The 27030-nt window shown below is 42.6% G+C and overlaps 1 protein-coding gene and 1 pseudogene across 4 annotated transcripts; one reads left to right on the plus strand and one right to left on the minus strand.

Annotated features, from left to right (window-relative positions):
• Positions 1-27030, plus strand: PRC1 (protein regulator of cytokinesis 1). Of its 4 annotated transcripts, XM_063089421.1 has the most exons (15): positions 1-286; positions 10606-10738; positions 11067-11189; positions 12698-12931; positions 13019-13189; positions 13684-13833; positions 14284-14431; positions 15482-15618; positions 17246-17341; positions 18417-18563; positions 18782-18892; positions 22997-23107; positions 23824-24000; positions 24327-24368; positions 25899-27030. In XM_063089421.1, exons 1-15 carry the CDS (start codon positions 276-278, stop codon positions 25968-25970), a joined length of 1863 nt encoding a protein of 620 aa, XP_062945491.1. In that variant the 5' UTR covers positions 1-275; the 3' UTR covers positions 25971-27030. The 4 variants fall into 4 exon arrangements, with proteins under 4 accessions (XP_062945491.1, XP_062945492.1, XP_062945493.1 ...); XM_063089422.1 differs by lacking the exon at positions 24327-24368; XM_063089423.1 differs by lacking the exon at positions 24327-24368 and having other exon boundaries at positions 23824-23923.
• LOC134373901 (eukaryotic translation initiation factor 1-like) lies at positions 20774-21286 on the minus strand (annotated as a pseudogene).

Here is a 27030-nt window from a genome sequence, read left to right on the forward strand (position 1 = left end):
TCCCCGACCGAGCCCCGGCGGGGCGACCCGACTCGCACTCACGGCCTGTCGCCGAGGGGCGGGGCGAGGGCGGGGCTTCGCGAGGAGCGACGGGACGGGGCACCAACCGCGGGGCTGCTTCGCTTAGGGGCTTGGTTTGAAATTCCGCGGGGCCCAACGGCTGGCGGTGCGGCCGCCAGGAGCGAGATCTCCGGTGTTCGCGGGTGGTTCCCGTGCTCGGGCCCGCGTGGAGTAGGTCGCGGGGTTTCGGCGCCCGACTGCTTGGAGCGTCCGCCATGAGGAGAAGGTGCGGTTGCGGTGGAGTGGAGGGACGCAGGAGGGAGCGACGCCTGTCCCGGTTGTGTGGCCGGTGCGAGGTCCGGGAGGCCCCCGTCGGCCCGGGCTAGGGCGTCTCTTTTAGCCCGCGCCGAGTGAGGCCGGGGCGCAGCCGGCCTCCGCCCGGGGTCTCGGCGCTGCCGGGCAGGGCCGGAAAGCGAGGGGCCGGTGTACGGCTTAGGGCCCGGGCGGGGTGAGGTGAGGCCTGTCGCGCTTTCCCCAGCAGCCGCGAGTCGCCGCAGGGCCCGGCGCCGGGTGCTGGTGCCGGGACGCTGCGGGGTGGGAGAGGACCGTGGGTCCGGAGCGGCCTCCGTGCTTGGCGGTCTGCGCTGACGCCGGGATCGCCCGGGAGCCCCACCCTCCCCGCCCGGGGCGTCTCAGGACAGATGGCTCGTTCTAAGTCCTGAGCCTTTATTTTATTTCTTTATTTTAATTTTTATTGAATCAAAATTGATTATACATATTTTTGGGTTTCTTTTCTTTTCTTTTCTTTTTTCCTATATAAAGATGACCGGTAAGGGGAACTTAACCTTTGACTTGGTGGTGTCAGCACCGCTCAGCCAATGAGCAACCGGCCATCCCTATATAGGATCCGACCCGTGCCTTGGTGTTATCAGCACCGCACTCTCCCGGGTGAGCCACTGGCCGGCCCTCATATTTTTGAGTTTCAACATTGAGATATGTCGATCAAATCAATATTACTAGCATATATATTGTTACAAATTGTAATTATTCTTTATGCCCCTTGTCTAATCCTGCCCCGTCCTCCTTCCTCTCCCCCTGCCCCCTCTAATCACCCTAGATTTCTTCTCTCCCTCTGAAAGAGTAATGGTTACTCTGTTGATTTGCTGCCAAAATGATCTGTCCAGTGCTGAGAGGCGTGATCGGGTCCCCCAATACTATCATAGAGCAGATGTCTCTTCCATGACTATGAAATGGGCTCTGTGGAGACAGACATCCTCCTCCTATCTTTATCTCTGCTGGTGACACTCCTTGTGTCAACTCAGTCCAGTGGCTGGCGGGCCATCTGCGTGGTGGTTGTGGCATCTAGCTGCCTTTGTGGCAGCCATGGTTATCGTGGTAGCTATGGAGGGCCACCTACATGGAAGAAATGTTTTTGGCCTGCTCTGTGATGCTGGCAGTGTGCCTGGTTGTGGAGAGTGTCTGATCCCCAGTTCCATGCCCTGGGTCGCCGAGTGGGTCCCAAGGCACTAGCACGGTGTGCCTGGTTGTGGGAGGGGTTCCAGTCCCCTTCTCCATGCCTCGGGTCCTTGGGCGGACCCCGAAGTGCTGGTTTGGTGTGCCTGGTTGTGGGAGGGAGGTCCGGTCCCCTTCTCCATGCCTTAGGCCCTCAGGTGGGGCCCTGAGTCACTGTCACAGCATGCCTGGTTGTGGGAAGGGGTTCCAGTCCCTGGCTGCCAGCCCCGGGTCCCTGGGTGGGCTCCTAGGCATTGGTGGTGTGTCTGTATGTGGGAGTGGGGTCCAGTCCTTGGCTCCATGCCTCATGTCCCCTGGTGGACCCCAAGGCATTCATGGTGTGCCTGGGCTGGAACTAAGTTTTTGTCCTTTGTTTGCTTCTAAAACAGGGGGACTTCCTGTGGGAACCAGTACTTGAGCTGTGTTGTTGAGGTAAATTGCTGCTTTGCTGCTGTTTCCCTAGGGAAGCCTTTTTGTGCAGCTCAGGGTTTAATGGTTGACCTTATAGGTACTTCCGGCTCTCCCGATACTCGGTGCACCTGGGGTGTGTAGAAACTGATCCAGGCCTGAGTTTTTTCATCAAACTGCACCCCATGCAACTCTGCATTCCTAACCAGTCTCCTCTGAGTGGTCCTTGCTGTGTCCCAGTGTTCTCCCGGTGGCCCTGTCTCCCCCACCGCCCGTGCTCCAAACACTTCCCATGGGACGGGCCCTGCATAGGTCCCTTGTGATGACTCACTGGACTCTGAGTGTCTCCGCTTTTTCAGCTGTTCTGACTCCTCATTCCTGCGTGGGTCCACGGGAACCCCTTGCTGTCCTGGGGGTTGCCAATGCCTTCTTCTCTCCTTCCGCGTCCAAGTAATTCCATCTAAAGGGCACAGCTGTGGCTTCTGCTGGCTCCTGCTCCATGTGCTCCAGCATTAAAGCAGCTATGGCCCTAAACGGTGAGAGCAGTTTTTTCTTTCTTCGCGGTTTCTCCTGCCTTCATGAGTTCCATAGGTCTCTCCTCCTCTTCACCTGAGCTCCAGTGGCCCCAGCTTGGCTGATGTTACATTTTTATAGTTGTAAATTCGTTGATTTGTGAGAGAGAGTGACGCTGGGGACTGTCTATTCCACCATCTTGGCCAGAAGTCTAAGTCCTGAGCCTTTAAAGGTCGTGTCTTCTTATTTCTCTGAAAGTAAAGTCGTGACGTTTATTATCTTTGTTTTCTTTGTATCTGGCCTGTGGTATTAATGTCTTACTTGAATCAGGAAGATGGCTTGGTTTTCTTGCAAAGTAAGAAACTCCAATTATGGATCCTGTCACTTCAACAACTTCCCAGGCAGTGCTGGGGAGGGGTGTCCGACTTGAAATCGGGACCAGACTTGTGACACTGTCACTTAACAGCCTTGTGACTTAGCGCAAGATGGTAAATGTCAGTCTTCTTCTAAAATAATATCAGTGCATAGGACTTTTGTGTTAAAAGCTATACAAATGTAAATATTTTCTGAAAGTAGTGGGTAAAGTATTGTGATGATTCAGTATTAAATTTGTAGTTACTGTTCAAACCGATTGCTCTAAGTCTTTGTAAGATTTCTCATTTCACGATTACTAATTCTGATCAGTCTTTTTCAAATGCTTGCCCTCCGAGGAATGGGAATTGAATGCAAATCATTGGTACCATTGGAAAAAACAAATCTCAGTATGTTTGTGGATTACAAATATCCTTATTATCTAAAGGAAGTATATTTAAGCTGCGGTTGGTTTAAGCTAATGATGTATTCTGAGGACTAGTAAAACTTTAAATGACATTTACAGGAAACTCTCATTCAAAGGCCATTAAGAGCTTATGGATTGTTCAGGCTTTTTCTGCTTTCCAGAGAGTAAATGAAGGGAGAGAAAAAGTTTTCTACTAACTTTGGTTCCAGGCTGACCGATCTAACTAGACTTTAAAACAGCAACTAGGATCACTCTACCAACCAAAACCTGATTTTTGGGTAATCGAGATTTTAAGTATTCATATTTAGAAAGGACTGTGAAAAATAGTCCTCAAACATAGTGGTTATCAGATTGGTAACTGAATTAACTATGGTTAGTGATTCCTCAAACAAGTTGTACAGGAGATTAACAAAGCTCCTTCTCTGAAGGGCTATCTAGGAAAAATGGGGCAGTGGATCCGGAGGACTGGTGAAGGCTGCCTAAGGAAGGAAATCGTTTTAGAGGACCATATGCAATCTTTTCCAGTCCAGTCACTTATGTTGAAGAGACTGGAAAAATTGGCTCTTTTTACAACCTTTGTGTCTTTGGGTGGTATTGTATGCACCCTTAGTTTTTCAGTGATGTATTCTAAGAAAAGAATATCAGATTTGCTCCTTTTAGGGAATTACCTGAAACCATTTACCAAGGCAGTGTATAATTGTACCATGATAATTATTGTTCACAGTGATTACTCTGAGGCATCTTAAGATCCTACAACTTTTTTGAAATGTCAAGTTATTCATTCCGAAATACTCCTTGAGTGTTTGTTGTATACAAGGTACCATTCTAAGTGTTGGGGATACAGCAGTGAACAAAACTGACATCCCTGCCCTCATCAAGTTTATTATATTCTAATAGCAAGAGACAGGTAATAAATAAGTAAAAAAAAAATTTTTTTAAGCAGCCAGCGGATGCAAGGATCTGAACCCTTGACCTTGGTGTTATAACACTGAGCTCTAACCAACTGAGCTAACTGGCCAGCCCAAATAAGTAAATTTTAGACTCATATGAAATGGTGATGAGTGTCAATGGAGAGAAGCAGAGAAAGGGGATAAGGAGTACTGAAGGTGTAGGAAGGGGGAGTTGCAGTTTTAAAGACATTGGTCAGGAAAGGCCTCCCTGAGAAAGGTGATCTTTGAGCAAAGAATAAGGGGCCAAACCATGCAATGTTTGCTGTAAGAGAGACCTAGCTAGGTAGAGGGAACAGCAAGTACAAATACCCTTAGGTGAGACAGTACCTGGTATGCTCCAAAAAAGAGCAAGGAGGCCGCTGTGGCTGGAGTAGAATGAGCACTGAGGTCAGAAAGTAATGGATATGAGATGGAATGGGGCTCCCTTAGGCCTTTAGAGAGGGAGAGGCATTTCTTCCGAGTGAGATGGAAAGTCTTTGGAGGGTTTTGACAAACTTAAGGAGGCCAGTACAGAATCAGGGAGGCCAGGCAAGAGGGAGCATTGCAGTACAGACAAGACATCGGGACCAGGGTGGTAGTGGCAGCAGCAGAGGTGGAGAGAAGTGAGATTCTGGTTGTCTTTTGAAGATAATGCTTGTGGCAGGAGTAGAGGAAAGAAGTGTCAAGGATGATATGAGAATGAAGTTCAGTACATTTGAATGTTGGGAAGAGTGGAAAATGTTAGTTTTTAAATCTTTGAAAATTTTACTCTCACGGGACCTGTCTCTAACTAGAATATGTGGTAATTCCAAACACCCACTTCCAACAGGCCAAATAAAATTTGTTATATATGATAAACTCCAAGGGATAGTTAACTTTTTCTTTAACAAATTGTGTGAACCTTACTTTTAGTTAGTGGCCCCTCTGCACAACTCTGCTGTGGAGATATCTGCCTTAGTTTTAACAGGATTTGAGATCGACAAATGTATGTCCCAATCTCATGTCATTTTGTTTTGTAAAAGTAATTTATTTGACTAAATTAATGAGTAAACATTTCTAAGTTTTTTAATTGAATCACAAATCAAAACGATTTCAGATTATATGCCAGATGTTTTTAATAACAGCTTTGAGATATAATCCACATACCATATAATTCACCTACTTAAAATGTACAATCAGAGGGCTGGCCTTTGGCTCACTTGGGAGAGCGTGGTGCTGACAACACCAAGTCAAAGGTTAAGATCCCCTTACGGGTCATCTTTAAAAAAAAAAAAAAAGTACAATCGGTGATTTTTTTCGAATATTCAGAGTTGGGCGATCATCACCGCAGTGTTAGAACATTTCATCATCCCTCCAAAATCCCATTGGCAATCATCTCTCCTTTTTGCCTCATGGTCCGTGCTCCCTCCCTTCCCCTCTTCCCCAGGCAACTGCTAATCTGTCTTTTTGTCTATTCTGGATATTTCATATAAATGGAATCATAACTCTGTGGTCTTTTGAGAATTGCTTCTTTGACTTAGCATAATATTTTCAAGGTTTATTGCCATAATATTCCATTGTATGGCTATATACTCCATTTTATCTACCCATTCATTAGCTGATGGCCATTTGTGTGGTTTTCACTTTTTGGCTATTATAAATAATGCTGCTATAAACATTCCTGTACAAGTTTTTGTATGAACGTTTTTACCTCTCTTGGGTATTAGTGGGTTGTATTAACTATATTTAACTGTTCAAGGAACTGCCTATTTTCCAAAATGGCTGCACAGATGGGGGCATTCCCACAAGCAGTGTATGGGGTTCTGATTTCTCCAGTATTCTCACCAATACTTGTTATCATCTGTCTTTTTGATTATAGCCATCCTCATGGCTGTAAAGTACTGTCTCATTATGGGGCCTACCCTGTGGCTCACTCAGGAAAGTGCGGTGCTGTTAGTACCAAGATTGTGGGTTCAGATCCTATATAGGGAGGGCCGGTGCGCTCACTGGCTGAGCATTGTGCAGACAACACTGAGCCAAGGGTTGTGATCCCCTTACCGGTCAAAAAAAAAAAAAGTACTATCTCATTATGGTCTTGGCTTGCATTTCTCTGATGACTAATGTTATTGAGCATCTTTTTCATGTATTTATTGGCCATTTTGTGTCTTCTCTGAAGAAATGTCTGTTCAGATTCTTTGCCCATTGTAGAGCTAGGGCTGGAGCTCACAGACCCCTGGAGCCCATTCACAAACCCTTCACATGCAGGTCTATGAGCGATGTAACAGGAAAAGGTCCTTGGAGTCATGGGTAAAGAAATAATAAGCTTTATTCAGCACACACGTCTAAGAGTTAGGTAGTCTAAGGAGAAACTGAGCGGATGCTGGCAAAGTCCAAAGAAAAAACTGAGCAGCTGCGCACAAAGTAAACATGCTCTATTTTTAGACACGAGCTCTGCCAACCAGCAGTTCAGAGCCCTGCTTCACACACCTAAGAACACAAAAGAATAGCAACAAGCTAAAAATACAGGGCTGTGCATGCGCACATAACTCCACTCCACACAACTTGTTTACAAAGAGTGTGCTGCACCACACCTAACCCGAACTGAGGACCTAAGGTGAGGGGGCCTGACTAAACTACTCTATTTTCCTCGCACCCATTATGCTGCTTTTTTATTGTTCAGAAAAACATCACTTTTCCTTCTGGATGTGTTACAGAGAGCTAGGCAGTCTTGCCTATTGAAAGGACGAGTCGACACCAGTTGACGATCCACCGGAGAGGGCTCGTTTATTAGGTGGCACACACACACATATATAGGGCTTCTAGGGAAGGCTGATTGGCTTAAAATACAATCCCTACTTAGAGGACAACCAGCGCCATGATGGGGTGTGGCCGAGAAGGACTTATGTGATCAGGGTGTGATCCCTTGGGGCATTTGGGTTCTTACACCTATAGCGCATAAACTCTGACAGTAGCCGAAAGTTAGGAGCATAGGTAACATTTGGCAGGAATTCAAGGCCTGCCAAATGAATGTAAAAAATGTATTTTACATTTACTGAACAACTGCTATGCATTAGGGTCTGGTAAAATGAAGATGGATAAGATGTGATGGTCTCTGCCCTTGAGTTTATGATCTACTGTGGGGGTCGGGGTGGTGATAGTGAGTGAGTGACAAGTCCACAGCTCTCCAACGGAGGTAGTAGCAAGTGGAAGGAACCAAAAGTGCAAAAGCAAGGCAGCATCAGAAAATGATTGCTACACATGGTTCAGTAAAAGAATGCTCAGAAAGTTCAGTTGGCTGGAGTCTCAGGGAGTGACTGGTGAGAAAGATTAAGAGACAAACCTGGAGATTTTAGAAGGCCTTTCCTAAGAAGGTAGTTGAACTGTTTCCTAAGGGCAGAGGGAAGGCTTTGAGGGGGAAGTAGTTAAGCAGGGCCCAGATGGATTTTATACTCATGAAAACCTAGCTATCATGTGGAGATTGGCTAGGAGGGGGTAGGCCAGTCAGACCGTCAGACCGTGAGACTGTGAGACTGGGGTACTCACTGAAGTAGTGTCCCTTAGAGCAGTGCCCCAGGCTGGTCTGTCCCAACACCAGGGTTTTGCATTTGGATTGAATATTGACCACAGATTAGATCTTAAATTGGTGGTTGTTGTTGTTTTAAATAAAATGCTCATATTAGGATTTTGACTTGTGCATTCTTTAGTCTTCAAAGTGAAGTGCAAAGGGAGTATTTGCCTGGGGAAACTTTAGTTGGACTTTACTTAATTGGGATTATGTTACATAAATTCCTTAATTATCTGTTTACATTTCTAAAACTACTGGAGAAAATTCTTTTAAACACTAGTTAATACCTGGGTATTGAAATTGGCCATCTGGTATATAGGCAACTGGTACTTGTGCAAAAATTTCTTCAACAAGGACAGGCAACCTTTTTTTTTTTTTTTTTTTTAAGATGACTGGTAAGGGGATCTTAACCCTTGACTTGGGGTTGATAGCACCACACTCACCCAGTGAGCTAACCGGCCATCCCTATATGGGATCCGAACCTGTGGCCTTGGTGTTATCAGCACCACACTCTTCCGAGTGAGCCATGGGCCGGCCCAAGGAGAGGCAAACTTTAAACTGGGATTTCATCATGGCTAGAGAAATGTTTTAGATGTGAATGTATTAGAATCCATAGAGAAACTGATGTTGGAAATCTAGGCTGGTGACTCATAGAACCACTGAATGTTCTGAGACTGAAAGCTGGCCAAGAAGAGCCTCTAGCTCTTTCATTTGTGGATAGCACGTCAAGAGCATTAAGTGACTTGTTCCAGGACTTTCGGCTGACTGGTAACAGATCTCACGCAGATTGTAGTTTCTCTGGTGCCAGAGCAGTCTTTGTTATCCTGCTGTACCTAAGTAAAGGGAGAAAATCTGTTTTTTTAAATGTTATGTAAAGCAGACTAATGTTGTAATTTAAAAGATAAAATACAGGATGCCAGTTAAATTTGTATTTCAGATAAACAATAACTTTTTTTTGGTTAAATTTTTTGTAATTGGGGCCAACCCCGTGGCTCACTTGGGAGAGTGTGGCGCTGGGAGAGCAGCGACGCTCCCGCCGCAGGTTTGGATCCTATATAGGGACGGCCGGTGCGCTCACTGGCTGAGCGCGGTGCAGGCGACCCCAAGCCAAGGGTTGCGATCCCCTTACCGGTCACGAAAAAGAAAAATAAATAAATAAATAATTTTTTTGTAATTGAAAAATAACGTACATGCAGAAATGTGCCCAAATCAAGTGTACACTCAATGGATTTTCACAGTCAATGCACCTGTGTACGCAGCACCCCAGAAGTCCTCCTTGTGTCTTCTCCCAGTCACACCTCCCCAGGGCAAAGGGTACCACTATCCCAACTTCTGAAAGCATAGGTTAGTTTTGCCTCTGTTAGAGTTTTATATCAATGAAATCACAGTGATACATGCTGGGTTGTCTGGCTTCTCTTGCTCAGCCTAATGTGTGCTTTTTTTTTTTTTTTTTTTTTTTTGGTTTCTTTTACCTCTCCTTTTCTTAAGATTTGAAGTATGATTTGCATACAGTAAAACTGACTCATTTTACGTGTACCAGTTATATGATCACCATCAAGGCCTAGAACCATTCCATAACCTTGCATAACCCCCAAAAGTTTTTGTGCCCTTTTGCAGTTGATCCTCTTCCCTGATTCCAGGCAACTAATTTGCTTTCTTTCACTATAGTTTTATCTTTTCTAATTCTAGAAAAGACATAAAATGGAACCATACAGTATGTAGTGTTTTGTGTTTGACTTCTTTCACTTAACATAGCTCAACATAGGGCCGAGCTCGTGGTGCACTCGAGAGAGTGCGGCGCTGGAAGCGCAGCGATGCTCCTGCCACGGGTTCGGATCCTATATAGGAATGGCCGGTGCACTCACTGGCTGAGTGCCAGTCACGAAGAAGACAAACAAAAAAGCATAGCTCAACATAATGTTTTAGGTTTAACAATGTTGTGTGCTATTTGTTCATTTTTGCTGCTGTATTATTCAATTGTGGGAATGTACTATTTATCCATTCTCTTGATGAACATCTAGGCTGTTTCTACTTCCATGAGTAGTCTCCTGTGACTATTCTTATATGTGTCTTTGGTGAACATATATGCATTTCTGCTAGATACATAGGTAGAAGTGGAACTGCTGGGTTCAACTTTAGTAGATACTGCCAACAGTTTTTAAAGTGGTTGTACCAATTTACACACCATACTGGCAGTGTATAAAAGTTCTAGCTTTGCTACATACATCCTCACCAACAGATGTTGTCTTTTTAATTTTAGCCATTCTTTGGGTTACTAGTTATAACTTAAGAATACAACAAAAAGTAGTAAGTTGCCAGCTATTTCCTAGGAGCTTCTTATCAGTAAGCTCCTGTGTTAGTTCATTTTTGTGTGTGTGTGTGTGTGTGTGTGAGTTTATTTTACTGACATTTCTGGTTTTTTATTTATTTATTTTTTTAAAAGATGACTGGTAAGGGGATCTCAACCCTTGACTTGGTGTTGTCAGCACCACGCTCTCACAAGTGAGCTAACCGGCCATCCCTATGTAGGGATCCTAGCCCGTGGCCTTGGTGTTATCAGCACCACACTCTCCCAAGTGAGCCACAGGCTGGCCCTTGGTTTTTCTTTAATAAAAGCACTTATCATTCTGTATTATATTCCCATGGGTAGAATCATTGATGAAAGTCCAGATTCTGAGTATTATTCAGAAGATTGAATTTCCACACTGTAATGTGATATTAAATTTTGCTTTGTTAGTGATGTGGCATTTGGGGGAAGAAGCGAAGGGGAGTGGTTAAAGGTGAATTAAGCTGAATTCTTGTTTTCCATTAGTTTTAGTCTGGAGGCCACCAAGAAACTAATCTGTTTAGTTCCTGAAAATATTGCTTTTAGTCTGGAGGCAGTAACTGATGTAACAGGCTTCTTTTTTGCTTGATTTCAGTGAGGTGCTGGCGGAGGAGTCCATAGTATGTCTCCAGAAAGCCCTAAATCATCTTCGAGAAATATGGGAATTAATTGGGATTCCAGAAGACCAGCGGTTACAAAGAACCGAGGTTGTAAAGAAGCATATCAAGGTGAATTTGAGTAGTACTGGTCTCTTTGCAGTGGGGTGGGGGTAAGGATGTTGGTGTTTCACCTGAGTGAGATAGCATACAGAAGTGACATCTGATCACCAGCACTAGGATATCACAGGCTCTTCTTGTTTTTTGGTTTTTGTAAAGGATCCGAACCCTTGATCTTGACATTACAAGGTGGCGCTCTAACCAATTGAGCTAACCAGCCAGCCCTTCTGTTTGTTTGTTTTTAAGTTCTTTCTTGAAATTTAAAAATGATGAGGGTTTTGGTGATAATGTTGGGGTTTTTTCCCCCATGGCCCCAAACTTACTGTTTTCTCTCTTGTAGGAACTCCTGGATATGATGATTGCTGAAGAGGAAAGCCTGAAGGAGAGGCTCATCAAAAGCATATCCATCTGTCAAAAAGAGCTGAACACCCTGTGCAGCGAGTTACATGTTGAGCCATTTCAGGTCCACAACAGCCCGTCGTAGGGTCTCAGGGATCCAGCTTGTGTCTAAGATTTAGGAAGGAGCATTGACTTGGGACTGCAGAGGGAGGGTTTTCTTATAGGGATGGTGTTAGACATGAGAAGTAGGGGAAATGGTGCTCCCTAGTTAATTAGTTCTGGCAGACTAATTTCCACATATGGAGAGTGTTGCCCTATGGAGAGGTGAAGCAGCTAGTACGTGCTTCTTGCTGTAGTTTTGTTTTGTAGGGCATATTAATTTTTTTTATAAACTTTGAGGAAAAGGTAGGCATAGATGGTGCTGCACTGTTCTTTCTCGGAAAGAAAATGAAAAGAGGTACCTAGGAAGCAAAAGTAACTAGTGATACAAGAGAATGTTACCAAAGAACCAACCTTTGTGGTTTTTTCGTACCTAAAAGTTGCATACCATTGAACCAGCTAAAATGGCTGCTTCAGAAGAAATGCCTCAAAAGTTGGAGTATCAGGAGCACATATTCAGTTCAGAACATGCCATGATTATCTGTGTTTGTAGCTGAGAGGCTGCTGTACTGCGGTCTTGATCATCCTTGCTGTATCAGAGACTTGAATAGTTCATACCTGGCAGCCAAGAGCAGTCAGACAGACCATGTTAGTGGAGTTTCCTGGAATCAACATAAATGACATAGTATAATTGATCTTAGATATTAAGTTTCTCTTTCTTTAGTCCTTTTTAAAAAAAATTTCAATGTGAAATTGTGTGAGAAGTTGGGTATATAGTGGTACATCTCCCTTAAGTTCCACGACAGTTCCTATACCAGTGTTAAATGACATTATGTACATTTATTTATTTATTTTTGAAATTATGTACATTTGTATGACATATAACTGCCACTTTTTTCCTCTGTTCATTGGTTAAGAGTAGAGCAGGATCTACTAAATTGGTTTTTATTGGTAAGGTGATGTTCGTAGGATTATCAGGATATGCAATTAGATATGAGCTAGACATACCACCTTACAGCTAACCCAAAGCAAGCTTTCCAACCAATTTATACCTCTTGCAAAAGAGCCCTGGTAACTAGTATATTCCGATTCAGAGAGACAGGAAGTAGAAAGGTGGTTGCCAGGGTCTGAGGAAAAGGAAATTTGGGGACTTATGTTAAATGAGTATAGAGTTTCAGTTTTGCAAGATGAAATGAATTTTGGAGATGGATGGTGTGATGGCTGCACAGTAATATGACTGTACTTAATACCACTGAACTGTATACTTAATGGTTGAGATGGTAATTTTTATGTTATGTGTATTTTACTACAATTTTTAAAATTGGGGGCAAAGAAAAAGTGCTCTGGTACCTCTTCACTTTTCTTGTCGGAGACCTTCCATAGGAGACCTTTGTGCCATATTCTGTTGGCCATGAGTTGACTTATTGTAAGTTTAGCTAAAAGTCTGTCATGCTAGCCCTCTTCTATTGTCCTTCTGTTCCTTTGAAGGAATTCACTTGGAACCTTATAACAAAGGTGCGTTGTCTTACACAGGAAGAAGGAGAGACAACTATCTTGCAACTAGAAAAAGATTTGCGCACTCAGGTGGAATTGATGAGAAAACAGAAGAAGGAGAGAAAACAGGAACTGAAGCTACTTCAAGAACAAGATCAAGAACTGTGTGAAATTCTTTGCATGCCCCACTATGACATTGACAGCGCCTCAGTTCCCAGCTTAGAAGAGCTGAACCAGTTCAGACAACACGTGGCAACTTTGAGGGAAACAAAGGTATACCGCCTGCATTCATACTTCCTAAAAGTCAGTAAGTCAGTTTGGGTTTCCTCTTAGGTATCTTGTATTTGCTTTGTTTTATAGGCATCTAGGCGTGAGGAGTTTGTCAACATAAAGAGACAAATCATACTGTGTATGGAAGAATTAGATCACACCCCAGACACAAGCTTTGAAAAAGATGTGGTGTGTGAAGATGAAGATGCCTTTTGTTTATCTTTGGAGAATATTGCAACACTACAAAAGTTGCTACGGCAGGTAATTTCTTCTCAAATTTTAGCCTGGCATCTCCATAATACACTGCAGTTTGAAAAAACTTGAGTTTTTTTCTTCAGTCTTAAATAAAGAGCTGATGTAAATTAAGAGAATGAGGTAGCATAGGGATAGTAATATATGATGCACAACTTTGATATTTTTTTATTTTTAACAAATTTAATTTATATGTAGCTTTGAGAATATGAAATTAAGATTTTGGATGAAATAATACTAATCATTTTAATTAGCCTAGTGTTTAACTGAAAAAAAATTTTTTTAATTCAAAATTTGAATTGTAATTCTTGGTGTCTGAGATACTACCACAGTGACGGCCTTACAGCATTGGTTCGGAAGGCGTGATAACAAACCTTTTCAAAATATCTTAAAAGTGCTTCCTCTTCATGTGGATCCAGACATTTCTTTGTGGGAGGCCAGAGGGCTAGCCTTCTCTGTGCTGCTGCTTTGCTATGAATAACCACTGGCTTTCCTTGCGATAGCTGGAAATGCAAAAATCACAAAATGAAGCAGTGTGTGAGGGGCTGCGTGCTCAAATTCGAGAGCTGTGGGACAGGTTGCAAATACCTGCAGAAGAGAGAGAAGCTGTGGCCACGGTTATGACTGGGTCAAAGGCCAAGGTCAAAAATGCGGTAAGAATCCCAGGGGGGTGCTGGGTAAGCAGTCTTCTACAAGCATTTCTGTGTCCAATCTGATGTCCTTTCCAGCTTCTGCCTTAGGCCAGCCTATTTTTAAGACAAGCGTCAGAAAAGGATGGCAGTAGCCTGGCCATCTTCTTTTAAAAACAATAATTTTTTCTGTCTTTCCTTTCTTTATTTGGGGCTGGCTGGGATGGGGATCTGAATCCTTGACCTTTGTGTTATAAAACCACGCTGTAACCGACTGAGCTAACCGGCCAGCCTGGTTATCTATCTTTTGTGTGTGTTCTTTAGATTTCTTGCTCATATAACATCATTGTTATAAAGAACGTTGATTTACTTCTATAACTTTTGAGTTGTAGTTTTATTAAAAAGAGAAACTTTTGCAAACCCAAGTGAATATAAAAGTATGACAGCCACCTTTAATGGGTCTTTTTCTTTTAGCTGCAGTTAGAAGTGGATCGGTTGGAAGAACTGAAAATGCAAAATATGAAGAAAGTGATTGAAGCAATTCGAATCGAGCTGACTCAGTACTGGGACCAGTGTTTTTACAGCCAGGAGCAGAGACAAGCATTTGCTCCTTACTATTCTGGTTAGTAACAGAAGCAATGATCTTCATGAGGCCTGCTCACAGGTTTTTTATGTGCCTAGACATTCACCAGGAAGTAGTACCTTTTCAAGACAGTCAGACAAATTGCCATTCCTGTACAAATAAGCATTTGCAAATGCCATTGGGAAATATGGGTTCTCTTGCTTTCTGAAGCAATTTGTCACAGTATCCTCCAGCTCTGAAGCTCAAGTTTATCAGGTGCTTACTCTATGCCACGTGCAGTTTCAAACCCTGAATATCATTTCACTGAATCCTCATGTCAAGAGTGAAAACACTAGGACCGGCTCATGGCTCACTTGGGAGAGTGTGGTGCTAATAACACCAAGGCCACGGGTTCGGATCCCATATATAGGTATAGCCAGTTTGCTCACTTTGGAGAGCATGGTGCTGACAACACCAAGCCAAGGGTTAAGATCCCCTTACTGGTCATCTTTTGAAAAAAAAAAAAAAAGAAAAGTGAAAACACTAAAGTAGCAGGAAAATGCCAGAGCCTATGTTTGTGCCCAGATTAGTCTCATTCCTAGAGCCCAGTGGAATTCTAGTTTGACTTGAACTGAATATAAACATGAAGCTGTCCTAACTAAGTTCAACAAATGTTTTTGGACATTTTCTGTGACCCGACCCTCTACTGGCTAGGCATGGTAGAAAGGAAGAATATGAAAGAAACCAAAGATAAGGCAAGAGATGGCACAGATTTTTAGAATGTTAATTATAGTTCCCCTGGGCTGATCGTGACAAACCTGGCTTTGTTTTTTTGTTGTTGTTGTTTGTTTGGTTTTTTTTTTTGGTGGCTGGCACATACGGGGATCTGAACCCTTGACCTTGGTGTTACAACACCGTGCTCCAACCAACTGAGCTAACCAGCCAGCCCAACAAACCTGGCTTCTGTTAGCACAATATACATACTTATTCCTGTATCATTTTGTTATAAGGAAGAAAAGTGTATTTCCATTTTAGGGAAATGGGGGATTAGAAAATCGGGATACTAAATACTACAGAAATTTTTTTTAACTCCTGGGTCATATTTTGCAGAGGACTATACAGAAGATCTGCTCCAGCTCCATGATGCCGAGATTGTGCAGTTAAGAAAATACTATGAAGTTCACAAGGAACTCTTTGAAGGTGTCCAGAAGTGGGAAGATAGCTGGAGGCTTTTCTTAGAGTTTGAAGTACTGCTCTAGTTTTTGCCTGTTTTTGTTTTCTCTAGAGTAAAATGAAGTGTTAAGAAAGTATGCTCTGGGCTGCCTGGTTAGATCAGTTGGTTAGAATATGATATTATAACACCAAGGTCAAGGGTTCAGATCCCCATACCGGCCAGCTGCTAAAAAAAAAAAAAAAAAAAATGCCCTGTATATAGAGTCTACTACTCTCCTTTGTTTTTTTTTAACCAGGCTTTTGATACTCTGTCTTTATCATTAATTCTCTCTGAATTACTGCTAACCCTCTGTATTTGTTAAGCTAATGTGCAGGGGAATTTAAGAGAAAAAAACACAAAATTAATAGCTTAAGAAAAGGTAGAAGTTTGTTGCATGAAGTAAGTCCAGAAGTGGGCAGTGCAGGGGAGGCAAGGCGGTTCTAAACAGTGAGCAGGGCCCCACGATTCTACCCAGATCAGGACTCCCCCACCACTGAGGGGTGTACCTCATCCTCATCGCCAAGATGGCTGCTAGAGCCCCCATCCTAATGGCCACATTTCAGGCAATACGGTGGAGGAAAGAACAAAGAAGGCATTGCACCTCCACACCTTTAAGGGCTCTTCCCAGGCTCTCTTCACAGCACCTCTGCTTAGATGCCACGCCAGCCGCCTCAGACAGATTCTGGTTCTTTTACTAAGGAAGGAGAGAAGAATGGGTGTTGAGGCAGACAACTAACATTCTCTACCTTCCAACTTTTGCTATTTTCTTGGAAAATTGCCTGGGTGCTAGGGTGCATTTATTTACTCTGAATTCTTTTTCTTCTGATAGACTTGGCACAGACAGGTTCCTTCAGAGCCTATTAGAGCTCGGGGCTGGGATTAGGATGAGGCTATTGAAGTACCTAGGGCATAAAATTTAAGGAGACCCTCATCCGTGCTGGCCCTGTTAGAGCTCGAAAGGGCTTTAAGAGAATCTTTAGTTCAGTTCCTTCAAGTTTATAGGCAGGAATGGAGAGAACTGTGTGAGGTCTTACAGCTGTTAAAGAACAGGTGTCCTAGTCCTCAGTTATTCTTTATTTCTTGTTGAAAGCAAGAAAGAGGAAGAGTAAACATGAATAAAGAGCTAATGCAACAACCCTTGTTGACATGCCAGTGTTTAAGAAAAATTTAGAAATGAATTACTGTCCTTTCTAGTTATTGTTTATAGGCTGTCACAAATCAAGCAGTCTGGAAAGGAAATAGAGTTTCTTCACAGGTTTGGCCTCCAAATTGTGAAGGATGTGTTCTGAACTTCTCTGATTATCTATCCTTCTTTTTCAGTATATACACCTAATTTATAATTAAAAATTATGTACCCATTACTGTTCTGATATACTGTATATGTTATAAAATAAAAACAAAAATGAGAAGCTTTAGCATGTCACATTTTTAACTTGGCCATTTTGTGAGGGTTAATTTAGTTAAAAAAAAAAAAAAAATGGAATATCTATAATTCTCTTAACTGTGCGTGTTTAAGCTGTATTCTATCTCAATATGCCAAAAGTGGGAGCTGGCCAGCTAACTCAGTTGGTTAATTATATCAATTTATGAGAGCAAGGAATCTTAGGAGAAGTTATTGGTCTGACTGGCCTAGATTTTACTCTAAAATGTATTTTTTACAGAGAAAAGCTTCGGATCCAAGTCGATTTACAAACCGGGGAGGGAATCTTCTAAAAGAAGAAAAGCAACGAGCCAAGCTCCAGAAGACACTCCCTAAGGTAATATTGCTGCTAACAGTTTATGGTGCTTGGTTACAAAATATCTCACTTTTTGAATGTCCTTTGCTTTGTATTATTTTGCCTCAAAATTGTCTTCTCTTCCAAAGCTTAGGCAAGAATAATAAGTATTTGTTGAGCTTTCAGTGTAAGCAACTGAATATCAACGTCTATTAGTTTGCTTGCACTACCATAATAAAGTACCATAGATTGTGTGGCTTAAACAACAGAAATTTATTTTCTCACTATTCTGGAAGCCAGGAGTCTGAGGTCAAGGTGTTATTGTCAGGGTGGTTTCTTCTCAGGCCTCTTTCTTTGGCGTGTTGATTGCTGCCTTTCTCCCTGTGTCTTCACATGGTCTTCCCTCCGTGTGTGCCTATGTCCTGATCACAACCATTCATATTGGAAGAAGGCTCATGCTAATGATCTTATTTTAACTTAATTACCTCTAAAAGACCACATCTCCAAATATAGTCACATTCTGAGTTACTGGGGTTAGGAATTCAACATATGGATTTTGAGAGAACACAATTCACCCCATAACTTACTTATTTTCTATTTTAATAATAGTAATAATAATAATTAGCACTTGTGTCAGAAAATGTTTTCATTTATTAATTCATATAATCCTCACAATATCCCTATGAGGTTGGTATTATTTTATTTCCATTTTTACAGATGAGGAAACCAAGGTACTGAGAAGTTAAGTAATTTGCCCACCTTTTCAAAGCCAGTAAGAGGTAGATTCCATATTGAAACCCAGATAGTCCTGCTCTTAATGTACACTGCCTATTTAATGTTGCTGATCTTCCCTGGTGCTGCCTCCAGCTTTAGGCACCAAAACCTTAGTGGTCAGAACTAGAGTTCTTGCCTTTTTCTACCTGCATGTATATTGTGAATGAACCATCCCTAGACTTTGACTTCTGGTCACTCTGACCCGTCCCACATGGGTCTAGCTACCTGAAGTTAGGCTAACGATGCTCTGCAGAGGGGAGAAGTCATTCTTTAGGAGAATCATCTCCTTTGGGCTTCATACCAAAGACTTGAAATAATTAACATGTCCTTGTTCTGGTCTCAGCTGGAAGAGGAGTTGAAGGCACGGATTGAAATGTGGGAAGAGGAACATTCAAAGGCATTTGTGGTGAATGGGCAGAAATTCATGGAGTATGTGACAGAACAATGGGAGATGCATCGTTTGGAGAAAGAGAGAGCCAAGCAGGAAAGAGTGAGTGTGACTATAGATTGGTAAAAGAGGAAGATAGTAGTTTGAACAGACCAGACTCTGCCAGGGATCAGGGTTTGTTGAAGAACACGTAGCCTATGCAGTGCTTTTTATCTCTGGCTGCAGAGTCTTGGCACTAGATTTCTGGCCCTGCTTCTGTTCCCTTCCCAGACATGTTCTCTTACTGGGATTTATCGCTGTTACTTTTGACTTTTACACAGCAACTCAAGAACAAGAAGCAGACAGAGACAGAGATGCTCTATGGCAGTGCTCCCAGAACACCCAATAAGCGGCGAGGACTGGCACCCACCACGCCGGGCAAAGTGCGCAAGGTAAACATTAGGCTTGTGAATCTCTTGCCTGCTGTTCTGCAGAGATGGAAAAGAGTTTTTCTGTCTTCTCCGGTTGAGTCTATTTGAGAGTGAATGGAAGACTGCAGTTTCATCCTGAGTAGCAACATTCAAGGAGTGGCCAGCTTTGATGCGTGCCAGTAGTGGAGTCACTTCATTAAACTCTGAGGGGCTGATAATTGCCAACATTCTGGTGATATAATACTTGTTAATCTCTAGAGCCGGAAGTCAGGGAATACTTTTTTCTTTTTGATAAATAAAGTAGAACATTATTTTCCTTCTCCTTCCCTAATTCACAGTTTATAACATATAAAATGTTTTAAAAGTCACCTTTAATTTAACTCCAAGAGAATCACTGAGAATTGGTGTTTTTCCTGCTTTTTAAAAATGTCTCTTAAGGGCTGTCTGGTTAGTTCAGTTGGTTAGAGTACAGCTTTATAGCACCAAGGTAAAGGGGTTGGATTACTGTACCAGCCAGCTGTCCCGCCCCCCAAAGTCTCTTAAAATAATGTATTTTTACAAAATAGAGATCACATTATATAATTTTGATTACTACCCTTTTCTCTACTTGATATTGGTTATGTTTTTTTTTTTTCATACCATCAAGCTGTCTTCAAATATATACTCTTCATTAACTATATATTGTATTTCTTTAGATAATACTGTCATTTATTAAATTCCCTATTATTTGATATTATTGATATTATTTCCCTATTATTTATTAGTTAATTTTTTATTATAAAAATATGGTAAACTTTAAGAAACATACATTATAACAAAGTTTGAGAACCTCTGTGCTATGTGCTGAGAATATAAAGATAAATGAGACAGTCTTCAAGAGTGATATATTCAAATACTTCTACAGTCTTGATAGCACTAATCATTCGGTCTATGATACCAACACAATTATAACAGTTTATGCTTCCACTGGTAGTGCCTAAGTGTTATGGAGGCTTAATACTTACCAACACGTGAAATTTTCAGACTTTCCTATTTTTGCCCATCTGATGGGTATAAATTAATGTTTCATGGTTTTAGTTTACATTTCCCCAATTACTAATGAAATTGAGCCTTTTATCATGTTTACTGGCCTTTTGGATTTTTTTCTTTTCTCAGAAAAGATTTTTCTGTTGGGGTATTTGTCTCTTTCTTACAAATTTTATAGGAATCTTTATTTTCTGGATGTGATTCTTTTGTCACCTGTGTTAGAATAGCCTTTCCCAGTGTTTGTGTTTGTCTTGTGTGGCTTGTCATTTTCCTCTTTATGGTGTTTTGCTGATGAACAGAAAGTTCTTACTTTTAATATAGTAAACTTTTTTTTCAGTCCTTTTTCTTTATGGCTTATACTTCTTGTGCCTTTTTTTTTTTTTTTTTTTTTTTTTTTTTTTTTTTTTTTTTTGTCTTTTTCGTGACCGGCACTCAGCCAGTGAGTGCACTGGTCATTCCTATGTAGGATCCGAACCCGCGGCGGGAGCGTCGCAGCGCTCCCAAGTGCAGCACTCTACCGAGTGCGCCACGGGCTCGGCCCCTTCTTGTGCCTTTTAAGAAATCCATCCATGCATAACCTCAGGTGACACAGATATTCTCCTGTGTTGCAGTAGTTCCTAGTTTGACTTCTCTGGTGAATAGTTGTTGCTTTTCCATTTAAGGCTTTTAATCCACCTAGAATTTTTTTTTTTTTTTTTTTAAATGGCTCTTTTCAATTTATTGCATGAAGGAGTTATATTAGTCCAAGTTAAAAGCAGATCCTAAATGGTTATATTATACAAGCTGTGAGGTTTTAAACTTGTGACAAGGGACAGAAGGGAAATTCTGCTCATTGCAAGGAAAATCCTTACTTAAGCTTCAGTGAGTCACAAACACTTAAAACCCATGGACCTTCAGCTGATGGTCCTTGGCCTGTCCAGCCTCTAGGAGGAACCAGCATATGTTCTTGTGCTGGTTGTTGTGTAGCTAAATTACTTCTCCGTATTCTGGATGCTCAGTTACAGGACCATTGCAGGCAAATTTATTCTTTTTTTTTGACCGGTAAGGGGATCACAACCCTTGGCTCGGTGTTGTCTGCACCACACTCAGCCAGTGAGTGCACTGGCCATCCCTATATAGGATCTGAACCCATGGCCTCAGTGCTGTCAGCACCGTACTCTCCCGAGTGAGCCACGGGGCCAGCCCAAAATTTATTCTTAAATGCCTTCACTAGTTTCTTTTTATCATAGTCATCAGTGATCCCTTGGACAGTAGTATGGATCTTCCTGCCATTCTCTGTTGAATTCTTATATGGATATAATCCTCAGTGCCAACAGGAAGCAGGTCATCATCCTTACTTGCATCATCAGCAAAGGGGTCAAAAGAATGGAGGTTCTGGATAACGGACATATAAGATATGATTACATTTCCACAGTGAAAATGGCCTGCGGAAGGCGGGGGGGTTGGTGCAGAGCGTTGGGGAGCAATGGGGAGTGAGTGGGGGAGGCTGCTGAGTTCTCAGCAGTGGCTCAGTGACTAGGGCCAAATTTTTTTATTAAAAAAAATATGTCGGGGGCTGAGCCCGTGGCTCACTCGGGAGAGTGTGGCGCTGGGAGCGCCGAGGCCGCGGGTTCAGATCCCATATAGGGATGGCCGGTTTGCTCACTGGGTGAGCGTGGTGCTAACAACACCAAGTCAAGGGTTAAGATCCCCTTACCGGTCATCTTTTTAAAAAAAAAAAAAAAAAAATGTCGGGGAGCAATAATCAGCCACAATGTATATCGACAAAATAAAATTAAAAAAAAAAAAAAAATATGTCCACAGGCCAGCCCGTGGCTCACTCGGGAGAGTGTGGTACTGATAACACCAAGGCCCCGGGTTTGGATCCCATATAGGGATGGCCAGTTAGCTCATTGGGTGAGCGTGGTGCTGACAACACCAAGTCAAGGGTTAAGATCCCCTTACTGGTCATCTTTAAAATGTCACAGCTTGAGTATCTTAGCATATAACATTTAAAGTGCATACTTTGATAGTTTTAACATACACCGTGAAACCATCACTACGATCAAGATAAAGAACATATCCATGGCTCCCAAAGTTTCCTAGTGCAGCTTTGTATTACCTTCCTCCTCTCCTGCCCCGTTCTCCCTCAACCCCTAGCAGCCAGGGATTTACTCTGTCACTAAAGATTAGTTTGCATATTCTAACACTTTATATAAATAGAATCATACAGTATATATTCTTTTTTGTCTGGTAGCCTCTTTCATTTAGCATAATTTTTTGAGATTCACACATGTTGCTGCATGTATCAGTAGCCTTTTTAGGGCCGGCCCTGTGGCTCACTCAGGAGAGTGCAGTGCTGATAACACCAAGGCCATGGGTTCGGATCCCACATAGGGATGGCCGGTTAGCTCACTGGGTGAGCATGGTGCTGACACCAAGTCAAGGGTTAAGATCCCCTTACCGGTCATCTTTAAAAAAAAAAAAAAAAGCCTTTTTATTGTTGAGCAGTATTCCATGGTATGAATATACCACAATTTGCTTGTCCATTCACCTGTTGATGGATATTTGGTTGTTTCTAGCTTTTGACTATTACATATAAAGCTGCTTGAAACATTTATGTATAAATCTTTGTATGGATATATGCTTTCATATCTTTTTGGTAGATACCTAGGAGTGGTATCATATGGCTGGGTCGTATGACCAGTGTCTTCTGCCGCAAGTGGCTGAACCGTTTTATAGTTCCATCTTCTGGCTCTGAAAACATTTCATGGATTGCCTTAAAGTTATACAATATTGGGCCGGCCCCGTGGCTCACTCAGGAGAGTGCGGCGCTGGTAGCGCTGAGGCTGCGGGTTTGGATCCTATATAGATAGGGATGGCTGGTGCGCTCACTGGCTGAGTGTGGTGCAGATCACACTGTGCCGAGGGTTGCAATCCCCTTACCGGTCAAAAAAAAAAAAAAAAAAAAAGTTATGCAATATTGGACACAGCAGGTTCTTTACCACGTAAACCCATCTTTCCTGGATTGCTTCCCATACTCCTTTCTCTGTAGGGCAGAAATAGGCTAGGAATGCCGAGGATGTTATTTCACATCAATAATCTATCTATTCTACTTAGCTGAACACTACCACCATATCCAATGCTACAGCCAATAGTAGCATTCGGCCTGTCTTCGGTGGGACAATCTACCGCTCCCCTGTGTCTCGACTTCCTCCTTCTGGCAGCAAGGTTAGTATGTTCTGTGTACAAGCACATCCCCACACACTGCCCTAGCCTGTTTACCTAGAGGCCCCATCTACTTGTTCTAGTTTCTAAGATCCCTGGATTCAGTTGTCATCAAGATGCTGAGAGTTGACAGATATAAGCTAGCATAATCATTAATAATGGTCAAGGGGCTGGCCATTTAGCTCAGCTGGTTAGCATGCAGTTGGCTAGAGTGCAGCCTTATAACACCAAGGTCATGGGTTCGGAACCCATACTGGCCAACTGCCAATAAATAAATAAATAAATGTCAAAAAACTAATGAGAGAAAAATGAGAATAGCCACTCTGAGCCCCACTGGTACCATAGGAAGCACTGGGATGTGCCTGACAAACTGAAGGTCAAGTGGCAGTTTCTAGAGGCTCAGTTCCAAGCCCAGTCTTCATCTGGTCACCCTGCACATGGGTTCCAACGCAGTGACGGTAGGTCACTAGAGAGTGCTCAGAAGAAGGGAGGTGGGAAGTGTGTGCTAAAATATGTTCAGTCTTTCAAATACTTTACAGCTGTGTTAAACACAGGTGTTCTGTAAGTCATTAAAAATTCATATATTTTTTAAAACATAAGTATAGGATTATAAACACGAATAATATAAAGATGGTATCATCCCTTGACCATTGGGGTTTTTTGTGTGTGTGTATTATTTATAAGGATGATAAATGGATGTATCTTTTCTTTTTCTGCAGCCAGTTATTACTTCCACTTGTTCAGGGAAAAAAACGCCCCGTGCTGGTAGGCATGGAGCCAACAAGGAGAACCTGGAGCTCAATGGCAGCTTCCTGAGCGGTGGGTACCCCGACTTGGCCCCCCTCCAGCGCAACTTCAGCATTAATTCTGTTGCCAGCACCTATTCTGAGTTTGCGGTAATTCACCTTTTCTAATATCTACCAGTCTCTGGGGAGCACACAGTTGGGGCAGAGTGGGTATCTTCCCAAGGGTTCCCAGGATAGTAGGTAGGGCAGTTTCCTTACAGGCTGAGAATCCCTTTCCTGCCTTGACCATGGTGGGGGTGGGAGCAGTTTAAGGGGGATATATGAGAAGGAAGTTGGCAGCAGCAACTAGACATTTAACCTGGATCCTTCTGATTAAGACTGACCATTCCCTGGCTGCAGGAGGTGACCCCTTTAATCACTTCCTCGGTGCTCTCTTGGTGGAGTTCTTGGTAATTGTCTTAATTCTTTGTTCTTAGAAGGATCCATCCCTCTCTAACAGCTCCACTATTGGGCTTCAGGTCGGTATGGCAACCCCTGCATGTCCCATGTCCCTTTCCCAAACTGATCTGTCATCTGCTGGCTTCATTCCCATCTGGGCACAGGGCTACACTAACCAATAATCTCAGCTATATTATCATAGAACCTTTTTCACAAAGGAAGCAGGAATTCCTATCATGAACTTCACAAATAAATATCTGGTTTACATTCCCAACAGATTGACTAACCTGCTGATTAATAAGAAAACTTGTTCAGACTTGAATTGGATTCTCAGCCCTGCCTAAAGTCAGGCAGTTTTTTAAGTTATGTTTTTCATAACAGAAAACTTTCACCCTCCCCAATTGTAACATCAAAGGCCTGCAATGTGCTGGAAAGAATAGAGGCCCCATCACGTTGGGAGGGGAGCCCCAGCTGTGTGCTGCCTATAGTGAGGTTCTTGGCCTGTGTGCTGATTATTTCCTGGAGTATATGCCTTACTAACTCCTCAGGGCTGAATCTCCAACTTTCTGTCCTCACCTTTTTCTACCATATTGACCTGCTAAAGCATGTATGAAGCACTGGAAGAAAGTAACTTTTCCAGAATGCTCTTCACCTTCTAGTATCCTACTCTGTGTTTGCTAACACTTAACTGCAATGCTTTTTACCTAACAATGTGTGTTTTCTCTTCCCTCAATATCTTACTAGTAAGATGTGAGGCTGTCCCTCACCCCTGGGAGGATATTGAGTTAAAGCCTAGCCTGCCTCCTCTTGTTTCTGCAGGGATGGAGAATGGGACAGTTGCCTAAGGCTGTAGCTAGTTTTAAGCATTGACACTACATATTCTGGCACTTCATCCAAATTACATGACTGGTGGTGGTTCTACCCGTAGAAGTGGGTGTGTGTCTCTCTGGCTAGCTGATTGCTGGACAGAGGGTCCAGCTTTCTCTTTTTTTGCTTGCTCAGCCATGGCACATTTCATCCATTTGGGGATTAAATGTACTTATTTATCTCTGGCTAGTCCTGAGGAGGATCATCTGGTTTTGGTTGCTATGGCTGGTAGACTCCACCTGGCAGCACCAAATCCTATAAACTAACCTCTTCTAATATCTTTCTCAATGGTCATTCATGCTTTTTCTTCTGATTCTATACCATGTGCTCCAGCATGAGATCAAATCACCAGCAGGTTACAAGGCCCTCCGCCCCAGGGATTGGTAGATATATGGTCTGGCCCTTTTGTTTTATAAAGGGCTCAAGTCTAAAGCTCGTTGCCTACTTACTTAACATCTCTGAGAGTAGCTTTGTGAAACAGAAGGGATTTCTCTTCTGCGAGGTTTTAATTGAATGGACAGGCTGAGGAAAGGGGCATGTGTGTACATGCATGTGGTCTGTGACTAACAGAATGGTGCTGAGTTTCTCACCTTTTGTTCCTAACACAGCCGAGCTGGGCTAGGGACCTCTGTAGCAGATAAACTGCCCTCAGAGGGCCTTCTGCTGACATTTAACTATGCTTAGAAGGGAGGGCATGCATGATAGGCGCAGTACTGCCACTGATGTTATTTATTTTTCAACAGCAAGAACTTTCAAAGGCTTCCAAATCTGATGCTACTTCCCGAATCCTCAATTCAACCAACATCCAGTCCTGAGAAACTCTGATCAGTCAACCAGCTGTGGCTTCCCATGCCTAGACTGGAACCTAATTATATGGGGTGGCTTTAGATTTTCTTCAGTTTAGGTGTGCTTGAAACCCTGGACAGGTTCTGCTACCAAGGGCCTAACTTAAAGACAAGAATGAGTGTGACAGATCAAAGTCCATCACAGGTTTAGTGGGTCCTTGCAGACTGGGTTTTATTTTGACTCAAGAAATACATTAAAACTTAGATTATAGAAGTAAATGCAAATTTTAGCATATGGGGCGTAATTTCTTTCTCTACCCCTTAATCCAGCTTGTTGAAGCATGATCAAGGGTTTGTTTTATTTCACCATGATGTGGGAAAACAATTGACCATGCCCATCCTTAGGGTATGGGACGTGAAGTAATTTTGGCTTGTATATGTGTAATTAGCAATTAACATTTTTGTTTAGGGATGTTCAATTAATGCTGTAGCTATGATAGATTTGCTCTCAACTAAAGACCTGTCCCTACCACACAGGACAGCCCTCCTAATGAGGATGTCTTTGTGGGTTAGAAGTTGAGATGGCCTGATCTATTGCCAAAGAGGTGACAGAGAGGCTGGGAGCTCCTTTGTTAAATTGTGTACAGTTCTGTTATATAGTGCAATGCTCTGTGGGAATATGTGTGTATAAACACATGCTTGTCTGAAGTCTATTTCTTCAGTTTTTCCCTGGGTCCAGCCCCCCAATGCCCACTATGCCTGAGTTCTTCTACCCCCTGCAATTGCCAGCCAAGTTAAGTTGAAAGGCTGTTGGATGGGTTGGGCCATTTCTGTCGTGGAGATCTGGAACTTTGCACGTCACTACTGGGAAGTTGTTCCTGCTATAACATCCACGATGAGGGTCCTTCTTTACCTACCCTATCGATCACTACTGCTCTTCCCAAAGCACTACTATTTATTCTTACTCTGTTTGCCTGTACCAGTCCTCCTGTCAACACATTAAATGGTTCTCAAAAGCTTACCAGTGCAGGATTGGTCTATAAGTGTCAGCCATGCTGTTTAGTCCTACATATGCATGTCCTGTTTTTAA

The sequence above is a fragment of the Cynocephalus volans genome, chromosome 3 (genome assembly GCF_027409185.1).
Source record: "Cynocephalus volans isolate mCynVol1 chromosome 3, mCynVol1.pri, whole genome shotgun sequence".
NCBI classification, from domain to species: Eukaryota; Metazoa; Chordata; class Mammalia; order Dermoptera; family Cynocephalidae; genus Cynocephalus; species Cynocephalus volans.